Source organism: Candoia aspera, chromosome 1 (assembly GCF_035149785.1).
Source record: "Candoia aspera isolate rCanAsp1 chromosome 1, rCanAsp1.hap2, whole genome shotgun sequence".
Lineage (NCBI taxonomy): Eukaryota > Metazoa > Chordata > Lepidosauria > Squamata > Boidae > Candoia > Candoia aspera.
The window spans coordinates 59,662,584-59,683,569 of NC_086153.1; the positions used below are offsets into that span (position 1 = coordinate 59,662,584).

The 20,986-nt window shown below is 39.0% G+C and overlaps 1 protein-coding gene across 4 annotated transcripts in view; it reads right to left on the bottom strand.

The window, feature by feature from the left end:
- Positions 1 to 2,051: 2,051 nt before the first annotated feature.
- DAAM2 (dishevelled associated activator of morphogenesis 2) overlaps positions 2,052 to 20,986 on the bottom strand; it is a 183,557-nt gene continuing 164,622 nt past the window's right edge. For all 4 annotated transcript variants that reach the window (XM_063304775.1, XM_063304783.1, XM_063304761.1 and 1 more), the window contains 4 exons: positions 19,832 to 19,892; positions 14,664 to 14,795; positions 5,882 to 6,052; positions 2,052 to 4,332 (listed from right to left, as the gene is read on the bottom strand). In XM_063304775.1, coding sequence (XP_063160845.1) covers positions 4,114 to 4,332; positions 5,882 to 6,052; positions 14,664 to 14,795; positions 19,832 to 19,892 — 583 coding nt within the window. In that variant the 3' untranslated portion in view covers positions 2,052 to 4,113. The remainder of the gene's footprint in view (positions 4,333 to 5,881; positions 6,053 to 14,663; positions 14,796 to 19,831; positions 19,893 to 20,986) is intronic.

Here is a 20,986-nt window from a genome sequence, read left to right on the forward strand (position 1 = left end):
CGGTCCGCCTTCTGACTCCTGGGGGAGGGGGAGAAAACTGGATGAAGAAACAGACTTCTCCGCTTCAAGTTGCATGTGGCACATGCACACAGTTCAAGCATATGCATGCAGTACATCTGTGCAATTCGAGTGGACTCCTATAGGCCCCGGTTGCTGACCTTGCAGTGCAGAGTTTCTCTACTGGGGGTACCCTTTAATGAACTGCCAAATATCAACAAAGAAGGAAAAACACAACAGAGCCTGGCTGAAGAACCTCCAACAATGTACAGTAAAAAAATGGATTTAAGTGGATGCAGGTCTGCTGTTGCAATTTTATTTTATTTATTTATTTTCAATCCATCCATGCTATTCTTCTAGGCCTCAAGCACCCACGAGATGGCATCTTTCTGTGATTCACAAATGTCAGCAATAGCTTCACTCAGCTGAAGAAAATCCCCGGGCATCTAGGAGACAAGGGCCAATGGTCCACACCACTTATCTTCACAAGAGGAAGAGAGGCTGTGCATTGGGGCAGGGTGTGGGGGTAAATAAACTCCAATGTTATCAATAGGTCTCACCTCTGAGAAAACCTGGTTTGAAATAGAATCCTTCTCTTTTTCTTTTCTAACTCCTATTTTGGATCATGGAATTCAGCTCCAGCTTTTTTTTCTTTTCTTTTTTTAAATCTCTGACAATCTGAAATAGATGTTAGAGGTCGTGGGAAGTTGCTGCTAAATTCCATCAACTGTTCATGGGAGTTGACATTTCCCAAGTAAAGGAATGACTCAAAATATGGTGAGCCCTTGTTACAAATGAAATGATTGTTATCGTAAGTGTAATTCTATTTTATATTATTTTTAGATATGCACCACAGAACCTATACTAAACTGGCCTGGACTGCAAGATACTGCAATGAAAAGGATTTTCTTTCTGCAAGGTACAGAATTGAAATCACTGAGCCTTACAAATCTCTGATCCAGACGGCTGCAGATTTTACAGGATAGGTGAAAAGATACTCCAGGACTTTTATCTTGTGGAACCAATGATAGAAATACTAGTAATTAAAAAAAAATCAGGCATTACATAGCAGAGGTTGGGGACAAAAATCAAATTTCTGACTCTTTCCAACTATTGCAGGAACTTTCTTGATGGCCTTATTTCAGAAAAAAAAGCCCATTTGTTTATCTGAACACAGAATCTCCCTGTTCCTGCTCCAAGTGCCTCCAATTGGCACTCTCCTCAGTCTCCTGCAGGGTCCACTAGTCCTGATAGGCACCCTAGCTGAAAGGAAGGAGATTTCTAATATTACCCAAGGTATTACAGGGCACAGTATTTTTCTTAAGTGTCTTCCAGACATCAGGATTACTTGCCCACCATCTAAATTGGGGGATGCCTGTGTCAGGAATGGCCACCTGAGAAGGTCATGCTTACCCAAACCTGTAGTCAAGCCTATCTTCTCTTTATCCTGGTTCCTTACTGAAGTAACAATGGAGACCATGGCTACATTATTAGCACACTTACATAAGCATGGATCAGATTATACTTTATGGGAAAGAATGAAGTATAGTCACAGATGAAGATTTTGAACAGGAGTACATCTTGTATGTGGTATGTAATCTCTATAAGGTATTTGGGAGTACTGAGTGATATAACTCAATGTTTACTGTTTTGAAGAATGCGTAATCTTGAGATTTGGGGGTTACAGCAAGGAAAATGGGCTTGCCTCTTCCTATGGCATGTACTGCTTCAGTCTCCCTTGGATGGCACAGTGCAACATACAGTACATGGCGTAATGCTACATCTATACCAAAGGGAGCAGCCAGAAGCTTGATGTAGCATTCACATTTTTCTTTAACATTTCTAGCTGGTCATCCTGGAGAATCCCAAAAATACAACCCCGTAAATCTTCAGTAAGATTTAGGACCAAATCAGTCAGGGAAGGAGAGGAGGGGAGGGGAATTGGGTCAGTTTGTCGTGCGATGAAGGATCATCTTCTAAATCAGTGTTTCTTAAACTTTTTTCTCTCAGGACCCCTTCCCACTTTTAAAAATTATGGAGGACCCCAAAAGAGCTTCTGTTTGTATGGGTTATGTTTATCCAAATCTACCATATTACAAATTTGCATTGCTGCTGCTACCACTTTTCACAATTGTTTGATGGGATTTTAATATTGTATTATTTTTCAACATAGCCTGGCAAATAATTTTGATTTTGCAGACCCCTGAGAGGACCACACTTCAAGAAACACTGCTCTAAACAATATTTCCAAAAAAAGAAGCCCTACAACAGAGATTTTATGTAGAGGCAAATTATCTTCCCTATGCATGTAATGCAAAAATGCGGTATTCTGGAATGTCATGAACAGGGAAATTCAGAACCAGGGCACACAAAAATAAGGTAATTATTTTCAAAGATTTGAGCACTTTTGTTTAGGGTTTCCAACATTCAGCCCGATATTTATCAGGGAATCATGCAATATTGCTTATAGAAGTCTGGTTAGACAGTGCTTGAGAGAGAGGAATTTTCTACTTTAGAGAAATAAACTTGAATCTACACAGCTTTTTCATATCAATAAAAGCAAGTAATCAATGTGATAATTGGAGCATTTTTTATAATCCCTGGAATTCTATGGACTTTGCACTCACATAAAAGCTTTTTCAGAAGTCATCTTAAACTTTGCCTCCATGTTTCTCACACTCAAGCTTACGCCATCTCTTTTCCTGAGGTCCAGTTGAGAACTGATGAATAACTGCTCAATTCATAAGGTTAAAAAAAAACTTCCTATACTGCATAGTTCTATTAATGTACAACCATGTAAAAACAATGAAACAGGAAAGTATTATTTGGCTCTCTCTATATGCATGTTTCTGTTTTGGCTGTGCATGTCCGACAATTTATTATTACATGATAAACTACTTGTTTATTTGTTTATTGCCATTGCAAGAGTTGTTTTCAAATGCACTGAGTAATCAATCTTTGGGTCTGCCATATATTTTAATTCTTTCTTTATCAATTCCTTCATTCAAATCCTTGAATGTTCCAGTCATCTACTGATGCATTGTGCTATTTTTACAATAACGTAACATTGTAAAGATGTTGTTGTTGGAACGGTTGTAGTTTCCAAGAAGGCCAGTCTATTAGAATGAAAAACTTCCATCCCAGTTGAGTCATGGCTTCCAATAAATGACAGGATTCTCCTTTTCAACTATCAGACAAACCATTTGTGTATTTTTTTAGTTCCTGTATCTTATTAGTTCAAATAATCCATGTTACTGTGCTATCAAAATAATGCAGTTTTACAAATGGATATACTGCTATGCCCCAAACCCTTTCCTACCGCATTGCTTAGCAATGATAACTGATCAGGTTCAGGTTAATGATGATCACTGTTAGAGTATGGTTCCTCCTATTTTCTCACAACTTGGTATAAAGACTCAGCACACTTCCAAACGTTCAAGTGATTAGTGGAAAAAAGTGAGTTTCCCAAACATTTTATGCATCTCAGACACAGAGCAGCTCTAGCTACTTCCTCTGACGCAACGTCACTTGCTTGGCATAGACCACTAAATACCTTCAGACCAATGTTCTGTATCTCACAGTCAACGGCCTTTTGGAAATCCAGTGGAAGAACAGAACTGCAACTCTCTAATACCACTCACTAATTCACTCCTGAAGGCAAGTCAAACCAAGAATGGCAGGAGAATTCAGAACCATCCTGAGACTGTCTTGCATTTTCTCAGCAAGTTGGAGATTTTTTTTTTAAATGTGTACACTTTGGCACATGATCCCCCCACCCACCCCAAGTAACTGGTGCAAAAAGCCCCCAAGATTTCTGTTCCATCAAAAGGGCCCACGTGAAGTTGTAGTGGAAGCAAGAAGCAATTCCATCAATCAAAAGGAAGGTTTTGGAGACAAATCCTTTGGGCACTAGAGAGGCACTTTTACCACCATTCCAGTTTATGTCAGTATGGAAGTGAGCAAGAGAGGAAATAGGTTCATCCTGGGAAAAAAGCCATTGGCACTAGTTACGCTTCCTGAAGAGAGATTTCAGACAGTCTCACCACCTTGTTTGACTCTTGGTTGCAGCAGTTATCACGGTTTTGCCATTTTCTACAATCTGCACATCATCCATATTTAATAATTGAGCTTCGTTACTGCTCGTTCCCGGCTTGTCTCCAGATTTTGGTTCCCTGAACGCTTACGGTTACGTTTGAGCTTCGATAAGTCTTTGTCAAAAACTTCACCTGATCTCAGTGCTGACACAAGATCATCAAACTCTCCTCCTCCTTCCTCAGAGACACTGCCAGCCTTTGCTTTCTTCTGACGCCGCTCTTTCTCTCTCTGTTCTTTAAGCTGTAAAGAAATACATACAGATTTAATAGATATACTGTAGATTTAATATTGTGGCCAGCTGGGAAATGCACTAATAAAGGCAATGAACAAAGCTAATTAATAATAATTTTAAAAGACATTCTTAAGTAGCTGTTTGTTGGGGCCTCATCCTAGATTCAGCTACTCATTGGGATAATTCAAAACTTCAACAATACAAGAAACTAAATATAACTTCTCGGGGATCACCTAAAAAGCTACCTAGTCCAGCATCCCGTTTCTAACAGTAGCTAGCCAGATATATCTAAAGATGATAGCTGTCTTATGTTCTTTGTGTCCTTTGTTTGGATTTTATGGAGTTTTTTTTTTTCCCTTTCCCCTGCTGTTCTAAGAATCGTGCTATTTATTTATGTAAAACATTTTTAACCTGTTCTTCCACTGAAGAAGCTCCCAGAGTGACTTACAAAGAACAGGAATAAGACAGACTTTGCTCCCTGGGGTTTACAGTCCTAAACTTAACTTTTAGCTGCTTTTTCTGTTTGTTAGCCACCCTGTGGGTTTTGTAAATAAATCTAAGTAACACTGGATTCATAACATTACATTCAGAACGTGGGGCATCTTTAAATGATGGGCCTGGAATGAAAGTATGCAAAAAGTGGAACTGGAAAAAGACCTTTGGTAAAAATGACTTAGCCTGCAAACCACATCTGTATCAACAACTGTTTCATTAAAGCCAGCAAGACAACTCTGGATTGAATATAAACAATTTGTGAATTATTCTGGAAACTACTTAAAAGATCCTGTGAGGTGAAGTGATTAGGCTGCCAAACTAAGTCCACAGGTATCTAGATTTGTATCTCCTTTCAGACTCATCTGGAGCATTTTTTTCTAACTTATCTCATGCACATGCTGGGGAGATAAAGGAATGGATCCTGAACACAAACCGAATGCTAGAACAATCAGTAATCAGAAGTGCAACTCTCTAGTAACAATATATTAGACATTCTGATGCCAGAAATAATGTGCAGTACATACAAGTTTAAAGATGTAGTTGAAGGAGAAATCAAATAGGAAGTTATGAACCACAGAAATAGAATTCAGTATCTTTTGGCAAAGAATAATTTTAATCATAATGATACTATTATAACAAAGTAATAATTATGGAAGCATTTTCCATATTTCCCATTACAAAATGCTGAATCCTTCCTGAGAACCTTTTCTCTGCCGACTTCTAAGTTCTTAAGAAAGAGAAACTTGTATTTTCCCTACTATCTGCAGGATAACCTTAGGTGGGCAAACATTCCCTAAATGAAATGTCTAAAAGATGCATGGACCCAGAGCACTCCGGACAAAAGTTAGGCTGGAGAAATGTGCAGTACTTAAAGAAGGTAACACATAGAAGAAGCCAAGAGAAGCCATGATGAAAGCCAGCTTGTGAACTGGCATATGCACACATACACTGAGAGATAATACATCCTTTTGTTCACACTGCCCTTAACTTCCCAAGACATTCTGGAAGTCATTTTTCTGGAAAAACAAACCCTATTTTTTATTCCAACTTTTGAGTCCTCACCATAACTTCCATGCGTGCCCTGCGCTCCTCCTCTTCTTTCTTCTTCCTCATATTCTCCAGATCTTGCTTAGCTTCTGTAAATGATTGCAGGAAGGTGTCAAAGATGCCAAAAAATTCATCTGGCTGCATCCTTCCCTCACTCTCTCCAAAATGCTTCAGTGCTTTGGCATACTGTTGAAGAAAGGAAGAAAAAATTCTGGCAATTAGAACTGGAAGGAAAAGAATAAATGTGTATTAAGAAAAAATAGTATCGTCTGCTAGCGGAAGTGTTCAATAGCATACAGACTATAAATTTTGTATTTTGTTTCTCTCTTGCAGACTCTTTCAAAATTTAAAAACCAAGCACCTGAAATCCTTCGTAATCAACAAGGATAAATGAGAAATTTGTTCCATCCAAATTGTTATGTGGATTTATTATATCCTCAGTCTTGGAACTGACCAAAGATTGGAATGTACCTGTTCATCAAACTCTGCACTTTTCTAAATTTTGTGATACACTAGCAACTTAAAAATATTCCCTAGAAGTATTCTACCCATTTACATTGGGTAAAACCATATACAAAAGCTTGCATTTTTAATGTGCATTTTTCCTAGATTAGGGAAAACTGCATAGGAAAATGCATACCTTAAGAAAAGCTTCCAGAAAAAAAAGTTCATACTTCACAAAGCTGAGATGTTAAGCATTATCAAATGGACAAATCTGCATACACCTAGACTGCTGTGGAGCAGCTCGGGGCCTTACTTAGCAGGACACATAAATAATTCAGAACTGGTAGTAATACCACTTTTTAATGCATTAGACAAAAAGTGGAGGCACCACAAGGAATGGGTTTAATCTGCTATAAGAAATCTTGAAGCAATTAATCATGAGGATTTAGCAGTTTTGTTAATTTCTGTTTTCTGCCATATTCACACAAAATGATGAAACAGAATGCCAGAGAATCCTGGTTTGTTATGCATACTTTCCAATTATTCCTGTTTGTTCTTCTAGTGGGTGAGCAGCTAGACAAACCAGAAACTCTCTGGCAACAAAAGCCTCAAAATTAATTCCTAGTCAATTGCTCCATATACGCAAAGGATCATAAATTCTGGCTTGATGGAAAACTGACAACCCAGGACTGTCCATTCAGATACCATTTATTTTTGCTGAGCTCCTAGCTGTCTTGGCTGATCTTACAGGGAAGGAGTGACAGGGCAGCATGATGCAGACCAGTGAGCACAACTCTTTTCTCTTTCTGACATGCATAGAACCCACAAAGATACAACCACATCAACATCATCAATGGAAATTGGTGAGGAATTTAGCAGCTTAGGTATCATCCCACTTTGGGATTGCTTTTAAAATGAAACATTTTAATCTCAATGAGGAAACAGTGGAGGTGGTGGCCAACACAGGTTGTATCTGAATTTTCTCCGAACGCTTTCCCTTCCAGATACAAACCTACAAAGCCATTATGGAATTTTTGTAATTCAGCCACAGCCCAGATCTAAATCTCAAAACCAAAATATAATCTTATGCCTCACACCAACAGTCATTAACAAACAGCCATATTGTTTTGTCTGTTTGATAGGAATAGTAAACCTATGAAAGAATGAAGGCTGTTAGAGTTTGGATGGGAAACAACAGGCTTCAGTTTTTATAATTTCTAAAGAAAAATTAGATTTATTACCATTATAAATCAGTGGTTATTCAAGCAATATTTAAAAATGAAACCTCAATTAAGGCACAGTTTACTCAGTGAGTAATTTAGCAGCACTATTTTTGAAGAAATGCTACTAAATGGGTGATTACTCATGGATAATATATACCTTTAGATCTTTAACAGTTTGAATGTTGACCTCTGCCTGGCACTGAGGCTATAGAAATGAGGTGTTCAGTGATCTTCCAATGTAAGCTGAGAAAGAAAGCCCCATCTCACAAATTCTATTAGATCTTCAATGGCTTCTATGACAAAATCACCCACTGGCAGGTTCTGCCAACGCTGGGGTTAGTGACCCTGTTCTTCCTACTGCAGTGCAATTCTGTAGCTCAGAAGGCCTGCTAAATTCTGGTCCCCCTTTTTTGTCAATTCACTTCTGTTAACCCTACCAATCCAAAAAGAGTTTCTCTGTTGTTCAGGTCTGGATACAATAATAGAGTCTTTCTGCATGCATGGCCCTTGGTTCCTCTCCTTGCTGTTCCATATCTTGTTGTCTGATTCTTTCTCTACAGCGATTTCATTTTCCCCAGTACACAGTAAAAACACTTTGGGAATTACTAAGATGGCCATCAAACCCTGACCCTAAATTGTATAGCTGGGTAATGTGGATGACATGCCCCTTTACTTTGTAACCCAAGAGATATAAATGTATTTTTGTTAAAATAAATATTTTTTTTCTCCAAGCTATCACTCCTTCATCTTATGACATAATAGGCCTGTAGAGTTCAGTGCCAGCAACCCTCCTACCACCAAACTTTCCAGTGAATTCCTCTTTTTGCCAAAGCAAATAGTTTAGACAGTTGTTCATTTTGTAAAGTTGTTTCAACTGAGGTAGAAAGAGGAACAGCAGCACTCAATTGCTGCTACTCCTGCCAATGAAATTAAGCAGCTACAGAAATGCCATTAGGAAAGGAAGTTTTTTAAAAAATGGGGGAAGAGGTCTTCTCAAACCAGAAAGAAAACGCAATTATGGAAAATGTGCCAGAGTGCAGAACTGTTACTTGAAGTGGTAAAGAAAAATGATGACAAAATTTAAAGAAACTTTATTGAGTTGAAAAATATATTAATTGCAAGAATTTGGTTATTTTTTTAAGTCCATTCCTTCCCATATTTCTTCTTACTTTAGGTATCTATCTATCTATCTATCTATCTATCTATCTATCTATCTATCTATCTATCTATCTATCTATGTTGTAGAGGATTATTTCAGTCCTTTTGGTTCTCTCAATTTAATGGCTATTGCAAGCAGAATACTTCCCAGAATGCATGAATTCAGCTGCCTTGGAGCATGCACTGGAAAATCCAAGAGGAAGGCAACAGTTTCATCTAGCAGTTGTGCACTGATTGGGTTCTTTTGTCAAAACTGTTTTGACATACTGTATGCTCAGATCAGGAGTCAGTGCTCATTGACCATATCACAGTAACGATGTTATGCCAAAGGTGGACTGAAATTTGCACATTAAAGAAATGTAAATTGGTTGCATAATAACACAATCACACCAAAGCTGCCTGATGATCTGAGATCTTACAGTTCTACCCCATGTTCTAATCACACTGCTTTGGCTATGTACCTTAGCTTTCAGTTGAAGAGAAGGGATTTGTCACTAAGTAGTACTACTTGGAAAGGGAGCTGGGGGCACATGGACAAGCAGGATTAACAGCTGCACAGAGTTTCCAAATGTGTACAGCTGAACATGCCCAGAATCCCTTCTCAGACCTTCATGCTCAACCCACAGAAGGTGTGGGGGAAAAGAGCCAATGTGTAAGACTATGAAGGGCTGGGGCTTATGTGCAAAAGTTGGCTACCTTGTTTAGTTTTAGTCCTGAGTAGGGGGAGCTAATCTGTAGTTGGTCTGCAGATAACTGAGAGATTTCAATGTGCCCCAAGAACAAGGCAATTTTTCCATCCCAGTTTTAAACCAAATTTTCAAAAATATACTACCCTACCATTTAGGCCTTGGCATTTATTTTGCCAGATCCACATACAGAAAGAGATGTAATTCCACTCGTAATGCTTCTTTATTAGCCCAATGACCAAGCTTTGTGTTAAGTGCCGTTTCCACTGATAAAATCACATCTGTTGTGAGTGTTCTACAGTATATAGTTTGACTTCCATCTTTATTGGCTAGTTGCAAATGTTTCAGTGGCAGAGATAATGCTCACGCATTCACAAACAGAGACTCCACTGGGACTGGAAGAGATCAGGGCCCAGAGAAATACATCTGGATTGGTATAACATCCACCTAATATTCTGAAAATGGAGAGGAAAAAGAAAAAGTTAAAAATAAACTAGTCCTAAGAACTAGCCTAGATTCTGTTAGAGATAGAAAATTCCAGTTCCTGGGTCCAAAGGCAGCTCAGTGTTTCAGGAGGAGTAAAAGCTGTGCACTCTTCCAAAGAAGCTCAAAATAAGCTCCTTCAAGAACAGTAAATGTGTGCATGCTACTAAAAAGCATTAGGGAGTAAGAGATGATTGGACATGTTATAGTAATTAGTATTAAACATCTCTTATTGAGAGCATTATGCTGGCAAATCTGTACTCAACCACTTCCAGGAATGAATGGCTTTGCTGTGCAGATACTTTTTAATCAGCTTAGCAGAAACAGGAACTTGATTTTCCTTCCCTAGTATGATTGAATTCTATTTTGGATTAAAATAACTCTCTACTTTCTTAATCTATACAACTCCAGAAAACAAACTGCACAATGTGTTGGAAAGACTGATAGCAAGGGGAAAGACTTTATGTTGAATCAACACCAATAAATAGAAAACCTTTACATGGTATTTTATGATTTGTTATGAGAAATGGGTCTTAACATCCATAAAACTACTGTACTATGAGGCACAATCCTTAGTGTGTCAAAGAAATGTATTTCTCCCCTCTTCTATGGACAATATTAAAGGTCTATATAAAGTTCAAAACAGAGTGATGGTTCCTGCATCATAGGAAAATGAAGTACAGAGACCAAGTTCTCCAGGTGTAGTTAGGAGTAAAAAACAGTCTGTATCTCCATCTGTGATATGCTAAAAAGAAACAGATACAAAACTGCAGGTCATGGCTCAATAGTGGATCCCAAGGCAGTTGAAATCTGGCTAGGGAGATTTCTAGCTTAAGGATGATCTCTTTCTTCCCAGTTACCTTGGAAACTCAATTCAGTCAACAGGTAACATTCCCACGAAAGCCAGGCCTTTTCCAGAGACTGTACATTTTGGCTTCTGTCCTTCACTATTCCTTTTGGCTTGTCAGTTATATATTTCACTGCTGCAGGCTACCCAGTCCAGAAAGAAACAGAAGTTTAAAAAGCAAGAAGAAAGGTCCTGTTAATGAAGAGAAACCAGATAAAAAGTGAAGGGTCTGGGAAGCAACGTCCTACATAACACTAGGGTTCAAGTTAATACTGTATTAGCCCAGAGCTCCAAGGCAGACTTTTGACAGCTTGAAATAACAGGCTTGTTTTTTTAAGATAAAAGACAATTCTGAGTACAGCCAGATGAAATACAATGCGTATTTCATTTTTATAACATTTCTATTTCCTCATTTTCAAATGAAGAGTCTCTTTCCTGTTTGTACTGACCTTGTGATTGTTACACTGAGAGGCAAACTGTGTCAAAAACAGACCCACTGGAGAAGAGACAGCTATGACATAACTTTCTGAAACAACAGAGAGGGAGAAAGATTCTGTCCTGTCCCAGAATACAACATAACAGGACTGGATTTAGCAGCTGGCTAATCATGCTGCATTGGTAATTCAAACTGGGGGCCATGTACAGTAGCAGCAGCATCTGAGAGCACAACTGGGTGGACCACTGGTTTACTTGAAATTGCCCAGAGTCTGGAACGTTCATCTCATGGTGGGAGGATACAGTCATGGTTCAGGGGTATGTAAACCAAGCTTGAAACCTATCACTTTAATGGAACAAACCACCTTATGAGAACAGAAGCAAAGAAGCAGTAGACAGTGAAGAACTGACATCTGTGTATGCTACTGGCATTAACAGACTTGTTGCCCTCCTTTATTTTGTTTTCAGAATCATTTGTCTTATTTGTCTGTTTCTTCTTTGTTCTCTTTTCCATCTGAGATGTGTCTTCTTAGACTTAGCATAACCCAACCCTTGCTACATAAATACAAATCCTGTCTGCATATCTTGTCCTGATTCTCATTCTTCTCTTACGTGCTTTGTGGCTGACAAAATGTATTGCTCACATGGGTGGTAGGTCTTTTTGAGGGGAATCCTTGGTTGATGAATAGCCCAGACTATGTCTATCTCCTCCCTCCCAAGATAAAGGTATCTCTACCAAGAATTGCATCTAGGCACAGGAATCTAAGAACAACAATTAAAGCTGGCTGGTCCTATTAACCCGCAGTACTTCCCTTAAAGGAGCGGGAAATGCTTCCAATTTCAGCCACCGCTGAACTGTGGTAGGATTACAATGGCTTGGAAGGAGTTTCCGGCAGTAAGAAAGGATGAGGTGGCCTAAATTCTGATCTGAGGTGAGAAAAGGCTAGCCCCCACAGGAACTGGGGCAAAATTAGGGTTGCCAGGCTATTATACTAACACTGTAACTTATGAAGAAAGACTTCTGAATTGTAAGCTTGAGGGTAGGAATTATTGTGTTTTTACTTTTCTTTAAGCTACACTGGATACTTCTCAGACTAAAAAACAGAGTGTAAATGATGTAAATCAACGTATCAATCCGTAATAAGCTAAATCTAGATAAGAGCCACACATCAAATGACACATACCAAGAATAACAGGACAGAGAATAGATGGCCAATACTTCTTATTTGTACCTGTTTGATCTGTGATGGTGCAGTCTGAAGGAATCATGCTACACTGTGAGACAATTAGGGGTCTTCAGACTGGGACTGAAATTGTTTCCTGTATCACTTGCCAAGAACAGGACATTTCACACGTTACAAACAATACTCTTCCCCTCTGCTCTAATATATAAAGCGACCAACATCATACTAAACATCACAAAATGAAATAACTGAATAATACTAATAGGGTTCCCATCTTTTTTTTAAAGCTGCTAACATAAACAAGAAAAAAGGAACGGTACACTTACTTTGTTTAACAGCGGTTATGACATTAGCAAAGAAGGAAAGATTTGCCATTCTTACACCTTATTTACATTATGATTTGTTCTTCAAGCATTTTCATGCCTTTGTAACTTTTCTTTCTAGGTTTCCTCCTCACCCTAGGGACTTAAGGGCATTGTGCCAACTTCTAGTCAGGAGCAAATAATAGTCTATTCTCTCGGTTACATTAAAAGCTGCCTTTGGGGACATGATATGCAAGAGTTCAGAAGGAAGGGTCCTGTTTTGATTGGGGTAATATGCTAGGAAGTTGGCATTTGTTCCTGCTTTCCTTGGAATGAGAACAATACAGATCACACCAATAATTTATATATCACATATCCTTTACTTTTAATCCTTTATTTACTCATCAGATGCAGCCTAAAACAGGCTTATTTGGATATTCTGGTTACATATTGGCTAGTCGGACCAGCACCACCACTCCCTGAGGAGTGGAGAAGACTTAGACAAGGAAAGTGTAAATGGAGTATGTATTTAGGTTGAAGTATGACAGCAGAACCCTTTTTAAAAACTTAGCGTATAACTGAACTTCATCACCAGAAGTGTTTTGTTTGTTTGTTACAAATGGTAACATTTCATTCACGTGTGTGTTTGATGAAATCAACATTTTAGATCAATATTGCACAGCAGGAGTCTGAAACTCTGCATTACTGTAACTCCCCCAAGAATAAATAAAACTAGATTTAATTGGGGTTAAGGTTGGGCAAGAAATAAATGTATAACTTATTTTTAACCATTACATATTAATCCATATGTCAAGTAAAACAATGACAGAACCGTAGTTTTATAAAATAAAAATGTTTCATTGGAAATAAGCACACCCCCCCCAAAAAAAAGTCCAATAAAATTTAAAACCATTTTTTTAAAAAAACTGGAAGGTAAGAGTTTGCTCATTTTTGCATAATTCCTGAAATCTTAGTTTTTATTTCAGACAGCCACACTCATTCAACAAAGTCAGGAGAAAAAAAAAGAAAAGGATGCTTTCATGCCTTATATTAGTTTCTCTTAAACTGCTCTTAAAATGCTGGAGCTTATAAAACACCGGCAGGCTGTAAGATGTTCCTGGCATTATTTCTCCCTTTTCAGTTGCACTGAGATAACAGTCACATCCCACTGTATTTCCCTTACCACCTGATACTTGAGTCCTTTAAATCCCTCCCTCTAGTCTTGCAATTTCATCCTCACTATACTAAGGCATTTCCCCCCCCACCCCCTTATCATGAGGCAAAGTGTTAAAAAAAAAGTAGACTCAGGCTTCGTGCAGGGCTCTGGAATTGTCACATTACTTTGCAGTCAACCTCTTGCAAGGAAGGCACTGCCTGGTGACCCTCCATTCACTCTCTTATGAACCCCTTTGGAGGTCACAATCCACATTTCTAGAAATGCTATGGATTTTCCTGGTGAGAAATAATACTGTACTTTAGCAACCACAGCAAAGTTTACATTTTAAGTCAACTTTCAGTGAAGCTGCCTGTTACTTATCAATTCTGTTCTTTATATAGCATGAAACCACTTAAAAGGGCAATTCCACTTCAAATATGATGGCCTATACATTATAGCTGTATTTTATTTCTCTTTGGTTGTGCTCTAGGCGTATATAGCAGTGTTCACAAGATATTCTTCAGACCATCACTCTGAAGAGCTTCTACTTTGATTTGTCCCAATTTGGAGGTCACACAGTTCAGTTCAGGGCTGAATCCAAAGCATCACCAGACAATCCACATTCTCAGTGACTGTCATTAGAAATGGACAAGGAGAATAGGAAAAGACTTGTGTTTAATGTCTTGAAAAGAGATGTTTGTGAAACTGAAAGTCCAGCTTAAGTAATTCCACGGCCTAGTGAAAAACTGATGTATGTACTATGTACCATCCCTTTAAAAGGAAAACACCAGAGTCCTTCTATAGGCATTACCCTGTGTTATGAGTTACTGAACCATGAAATACTGATTTTTTAAAAGTCATTTTAGAAGTATTTCTTACCTTATCCCTTGCATCATTCAGAAGGTCTTCCAGCTCAGAAAAACTAAAACTGGCTACTGTGATAAAGTCGCTCATGACTGGGACAAACCTATCACCTGGTTCCCGCATACGTCTCTTCTGATAATCTAGCTCCTAAGGAAAGAGAAAGATTGGAACAGCTAACTGGTAGGTAACAAGAGAGGCAACACTTTTTCTAAGTCACCACTTAGAGGTTGGAAGAAACACCGAAAAATGGTGACTGAACCCATTTTAAACATCATTGCCATATCCAAACCAAGTCAATGTGGTTTAACTAGAGTTATTGCAAACCACAATCGGCTAGGTTCACGCATCACACCAAACCAGAAGTGGATTCATTTTGTATGATTGGAAACTTCTTTCTTTTGCCTCAGAAGCTGCAGAGGCACGTCCTGTGATGCAGTGAATTTCTCAACAGCAGGATTAAACCGTTTTGTTCCTTTAAGGAGGCTTCCAGGTAGTCTTAAGGACAGTAATGGGTGTGTTCTGCACCACAGAAATTTAGTGCATCCATTTCCACCTGAAGTTTGTATTTGTAACCAAAAAAATTGCATCACTGAAGATCAGCCATCTTGCCACCACAAATGTTCAGTCTCCTGCAAGTTATGGGTTGCCTGTACTTGCAACTAAATCATAAACTGTGATCTGCAATCCATACTGGATAGATTTACATGAGATGCTAAGCCAAAATTAAGCAAATCACATTTCAGCTTAGCATGATGCATGATGGCAATGAAAAAGGTCTGGGAAGACTCAAGCCAAGAATGATCAGGATATCACCAGAAAAGCTACCAACAACCTTAGACCATTACATTATACCTATGATTATAAGGTAATGGCAAATCCTAATTTATCCTCTGCTAACAATCAATCGCAAAATAAATCATTTGGAAGGGATAAGGATAACACTTAAGGGGTAACTTCTGGAACACCAGAAAGCTTGCTACCATGCAATATAGTTTTACTTTTCTTTCCAATTTTAACAATATAAAAGGCCCTATCCTAATATGATTTAGGATGTCTGAATCTTTCTAAAAAACTTGCAAATGTTCTGAATGACCTCAGGAGGTCAGTCAAGGACAATTTCAAATGGAGTTTGCTATCTGCTTCCTTTCAAGGCTGTTGCTTCCCAGCAAAGTTTAGTAAGCTTACCATGCAAGTTCTAACCTCTGCATAGCCTTCACTCACTTAGAACAGAATACTGATTCTCTACCCCCCACCATCAAATTAGAATAATAATTCATTAGATTTTGGTTAACTTTTCTTATTATGAGATTACAGTTGCTGCTCTTGTTACATTTTTTTCGCATCAAAATGAAGGTTTTGAGAAAAACTTTTTGCCAGAGGGACTTTTTGCTTAGGACTCTGTTGTGAATCTGGAAATTGTGCTCACAATTCAAGTTTGACACAGTTTGACTGCAGACTAAGGGAGAACTGGATTGAACCTCACTCAATCTCATCCATCCCCCAGAGTTTTATTTACCCCACAAGATTTTAAGGCGATCTCTTTGTGTATGGTCCTTGAGAAAATAGAACAGAGATTTATATAGAAGCATAAAAATCTTACCATATTTAGGGCAGGAAATTGAGAAAATTGTGGAACAAAGAGGAAGCTGCCTTATAACTTTAACAACTTCGTTCATCTAACTCACTACTGCCTACCTTGATTAACAATGGTTATGGATATTAAGACATATGCCCATCCCACTTCGACCAAGAGATCCTGGAGTTTGGATTTGGATCCATCTGCACCTCTTTAACCAAGCAACAGGACTTCCTCCCCCAATGTTACAACAGTATTTTGTTAGGTATCTTTATTTGTATGTATGTATGTATGTATGTATGTATGTAAGTATCTTTGCCTCTTTTTCCTATTCCCCTGTTCTTTTCTAAGCTGAGGCAGCAAACTCCTTTGACAACCCATAAACACTGATGGTTTTTTTTTACAATAATGGCTTATTTACTGCTTTCAGTTTTAACTAGAATAAGCACCTTTGGAGGGCACTGTTTAGGACATTGTTTACTCTATACTTTGCTTTGAGGAAAAATTTAAGAAATCAACGTTATAGAGAGTGCCCAAGTTAAGATGTGTGTTTAAAAATCTTGCTTTCTACTGTTAGTCTGAAAGTTTTACAGCAAAGCCAGTCCCATAAAAGTTAAAATGCCATTGGCAAAAGAGCTGATGCCTTGGCAGCAGTCCTCATAAAGAGCAGTGAGGGTTTACAGCTTTCCATTTTGATTTACTTTGCCTTGCTGGCTGTAGTCTGTGAAGTTTCTCAAAGCTCAGCTCACATCTCATTTTTAAATGGTGCTGCCAACCCTGGGAAGCGACGGATTACAAAGTGCCTCTGTGAGCAGCTGACTGTGAACCTATTTTTAGTCTGATGTTTGTAAGAAGGGGCCTTGAAGAACCCTCCCCACTGTCAGTGCCAGGACTGTGGCGAGAACATGTTGGAATGTAGTCAACAGTTGCACCTTTTTTTCTCTTTTCCTGTCGTCTCCTCCCAACAACAGCCTTCTATTGTTGTTACAGTGCTACATTTTTACATATCCCTCCCCGCAAAGTGAAATGAATAAGCTACACAGGGAGATGCTGGCTGCCAAGTTTTAAAATAATAATAAAGTGATATGGGAGGGAAAGGAACTGGTGCATGAATGGGGAAAAAGCACTTGGCCAAGAAGAGGAAGGAGAAGGTACCGCAAGGACATTGGGCAAGTTGAGAGCAAGTGGTTTACTGCTCAAGAATTGCATCCTGCAATCTCTTGCTTTCACAAAGCAGCCATCACGGAGTTACTGGGACACACAGGGCTTTCTTATCAAGCTAAAAATTCTGCCTGTTCTAGAAGATGGGGTCTGGCAAAGTGAACTTGTCAGGCAGTACACCGAGTGTTTGAGAACTACCTTCTCAGGCTTAGCAAGGAAACTGACCAAGTGTTTGCCACTGCTTGAATCCCTATGAAATTTGGCTTTAAAATTATATTAAAACACACATTGAGGATTGATGCATGTGTCTCCCATACACATACCTTTTCTGAGGACTTATGAGTCAAGGGGAGATCTAATCTGTAGCATGAAGAACAGCAACAGGGCAAAGGGTGTTACTTAAACTTGGCAGTAGAATTTGGAGTGGATTCCCAAATTTACTCTGAATGTATGTTACAAAGAAGGCTGGATGTGTCTAACAGGGACTAAAGATGGTTGGATAATCTGTGATACTGTAGGTTTTTCACCCTTCAGGAGCAGCAAGGAATTGATGCCACTTCCAGCATACCAAAAAGCTAGCACAATCAAGGGACTCCTCTCACCTAGACGAGTCCTTACTTGTATGGTCAAAAAATTGCTAAATATCTTTTTGTCTAACAATAAGGACCGAAATGACCACTTGCAGGTAAACAGAAGAGCAGCAAATAAAAACGAAAATGATTTAATTCAATCAGCTGAGATCTTGCAGATTAATCTACTAGAGAAGGGAGTGAAAACAAGGGAGTGTCATAATTTTCCCATCTACCCACTCTTCCTAAATGACCTCATGTGGGAGCATGGTATTTACAGGTCTAAGGGGGAAAAGTGCTATTCTGTGCCTGGAATATATCCTATGTCTACTAACACAAGCACTACCAATGGCTAGTTCACCCATTATATGGTGACTAGGTATATGTTACAATCCTGTGTTAAAACCATTCCTTGTAAATGAAACATGCAGTAAACATATAGTAAAGCTTGGCATTAACATCTCACTATTCTCCAGAGGGCTGCGCCAACTCTCTTAAGGAAATGACTGAAAACAGTCCTAGTGTTTGCAAACAAGTATCTCAGTAAGAGAAAACAGATGAAATGATATGCCTCTAAAATGCTCTTGCTTGCTGCGAATATTTAATCTTAGGAGGATGTTTGATATTGCAGACTAATTCAGCTGTCCCAAGTCACAGGTGGGAGGCAAAGACAGCCTAAGGAAGGCCACACAGAAAGCCCATGACAGAGATAAGGTGAGAAAGGAGATGTTACTGGCTCTAGCTCCTATCCCCGGTTCACCCATCTGCAATACCCTGAGGAATCCTGGTATGACTAAGTCTTTCTGCTTCCAAAAGCTGGTTGGCTCCATTCCTTACGAGTTCCGTGTGATTCTGCAGACATTACCCCAAAGCCTATAAAACTAAAGCAGAAAATAGAAGGACTATTCAAAGTCTGAGCTACTCCCTAAAAGACAGGCTTGCAATATTCCAAGGCCTTATTTTTTAAAACAAGCTATAAAGGATTTTTTTTTCCATTCAATTTGCATGCAAGAATTAGAGAAAGGCCAGAAATGGAGTGAAATGCCATGGCTCATTCATAAAACAGTATTTGCACGCAGAAAGGGAGGCAAAAGACTCCTGCCTTACAACCTGAATAAATGCCAGTAATCTCTGGACTGATCTTAGACAGCTCCCTACAATCTATGCATCTACTGTATATCACATACAAGGTTTGGTTAGGACATTAAAAGGGCAGAGGGCATTCTAGGGGAAAAAAAGAATCATGCTTAAAGGCTTTGAGTAGGATGCAGCTGTGTTTACTGCCTAATGTAACAACTAGTTTAAAACTATACAGTAATCTTCCCTGGTTGCGGGGCCCTCTAGGGATGTTGGACTTCAGTAATTCCCACCTGGAGAATTAAAGATCAAGGCATCTGGAGAGCACTGGGTTGGGGAAGGTTGTTATAGCATTGTGGCTGTCTCCTTTCAGGCTTGCTCTGCCCGTTCCCTCCCTATTTGGGAATCATTCTGGCAGGTAATAAATGCCTTAATACTTAGGCTACACCCCACCTGAGTAGACCTATCTACAGAGGCCACATCTAACACCTGCTCAGAGACTAAAAGTCTCTGAAAGAAGAAAAAAGTATTCAACATTTGAATTAACACTGTTTGTCAAACTCCCATTCCCCTGCTCTCAGCCCCAGATCAAACAAACTTCCCTGCACATCTGTTAATATCGTCACACCGGCTTTTACAAGAGACATTGGGTGTGTGTGGGGGGGTGATGGTCTCAGAGAAACAGGCTTTGCTTGACAAAGAAAGAAAAGCTCCTTCTTCTCTCACCAAAACACCCTCTGCTCCAGATCCCTGGTGGGACATTTTTAAAAGAGTGTGTTTCGAAATTATGACATACTTACAGCTTCAACAGCTTTCAACCCAGTCTTTATGTTATTAACTTCCTTCTCCAACTCCACTAGGCTGCAAGGAGACAGAGAGAGAGAGTGGCTTAAAACAAAAGTGCAGTGTTACAGGAGAAGTAGAGGAACTGCTGAAGTACAGAAGACGATCGGTCCTTCCAGTCTAATATTTTTCCCCCAGCACCAGCCACACAGCAGATGCTAAGAGAACAGAGGAAGGTGTCCATTCTGCTGTTCACTGGCTTTTAAGAGAAAGTTTCAGACTTTAGACTCTTCAAAAGTTTGCAATTTGGCCTCAGGGTATCTGCAATAGAGGAGGCAGGCTACCAGAGCTGTGAACACAACTAAGCCTTTTCATCTGACCAGCTTAAACGAAGTGCAGGAGTCCTTGTTTGCTATTAGCTGGTGTTCTTATGTTTACTAAGCAGATTCTATTTTGATGAGTTTCTAAAAATAAAAATAGCTATGTTGCCAGTCACTCTAAGCATCTATTGTGGAAAGGCATGATAGAAACGTTATTCATTAATTGCTAATTGCTTAAAACACAAAAGAAGGTAGCTCCAGGAGATCCATCTGACTCAGATCATAAACATTACTTATACCAACAATTAACTATTTTTAGGGCTATGCATGCTCTGAAAATGATTTAGAAGAGATGTTTCTAAATGCACAGGATAGGCACAGCATCTCTTTAAACAGCTTTTCAGCCTTCTGTGTGAGTCTAAAAAGAGACACAGCTGCTTTAAAGGACAACTCATTAAAGCTGCTGCCACCTTATTTAACTGTTTAAAGCAGATGCTCTCAGAGAAAGTAACATTCAACTATCTCTGGATTGAGGCTAGATAGCATGGACATACTGCAAATGTTTTCATCAGCTTTACAGTTCCCCACTGTTTCTAGCCCCTACTTCAAGTATTGATTTTATCTTTACTTTCCTCCATGACTTAAAATCAAAATAATTATGTGTTCCATTTAGGATTAACTGACCAAGATAGGCTAAATTGGTTAAACCATCCACTTTGGGGTCAGATTTCAGTATGGCAAATGTTTGTTCTGGGGATGAATGGAACTTACACTGACTCTTAGAATGGAAGCCCTGTGGGAGAAACTTTTCATCTTTAAAGAGTCCAGCACTGTTGTTAGTATATGTTAGAT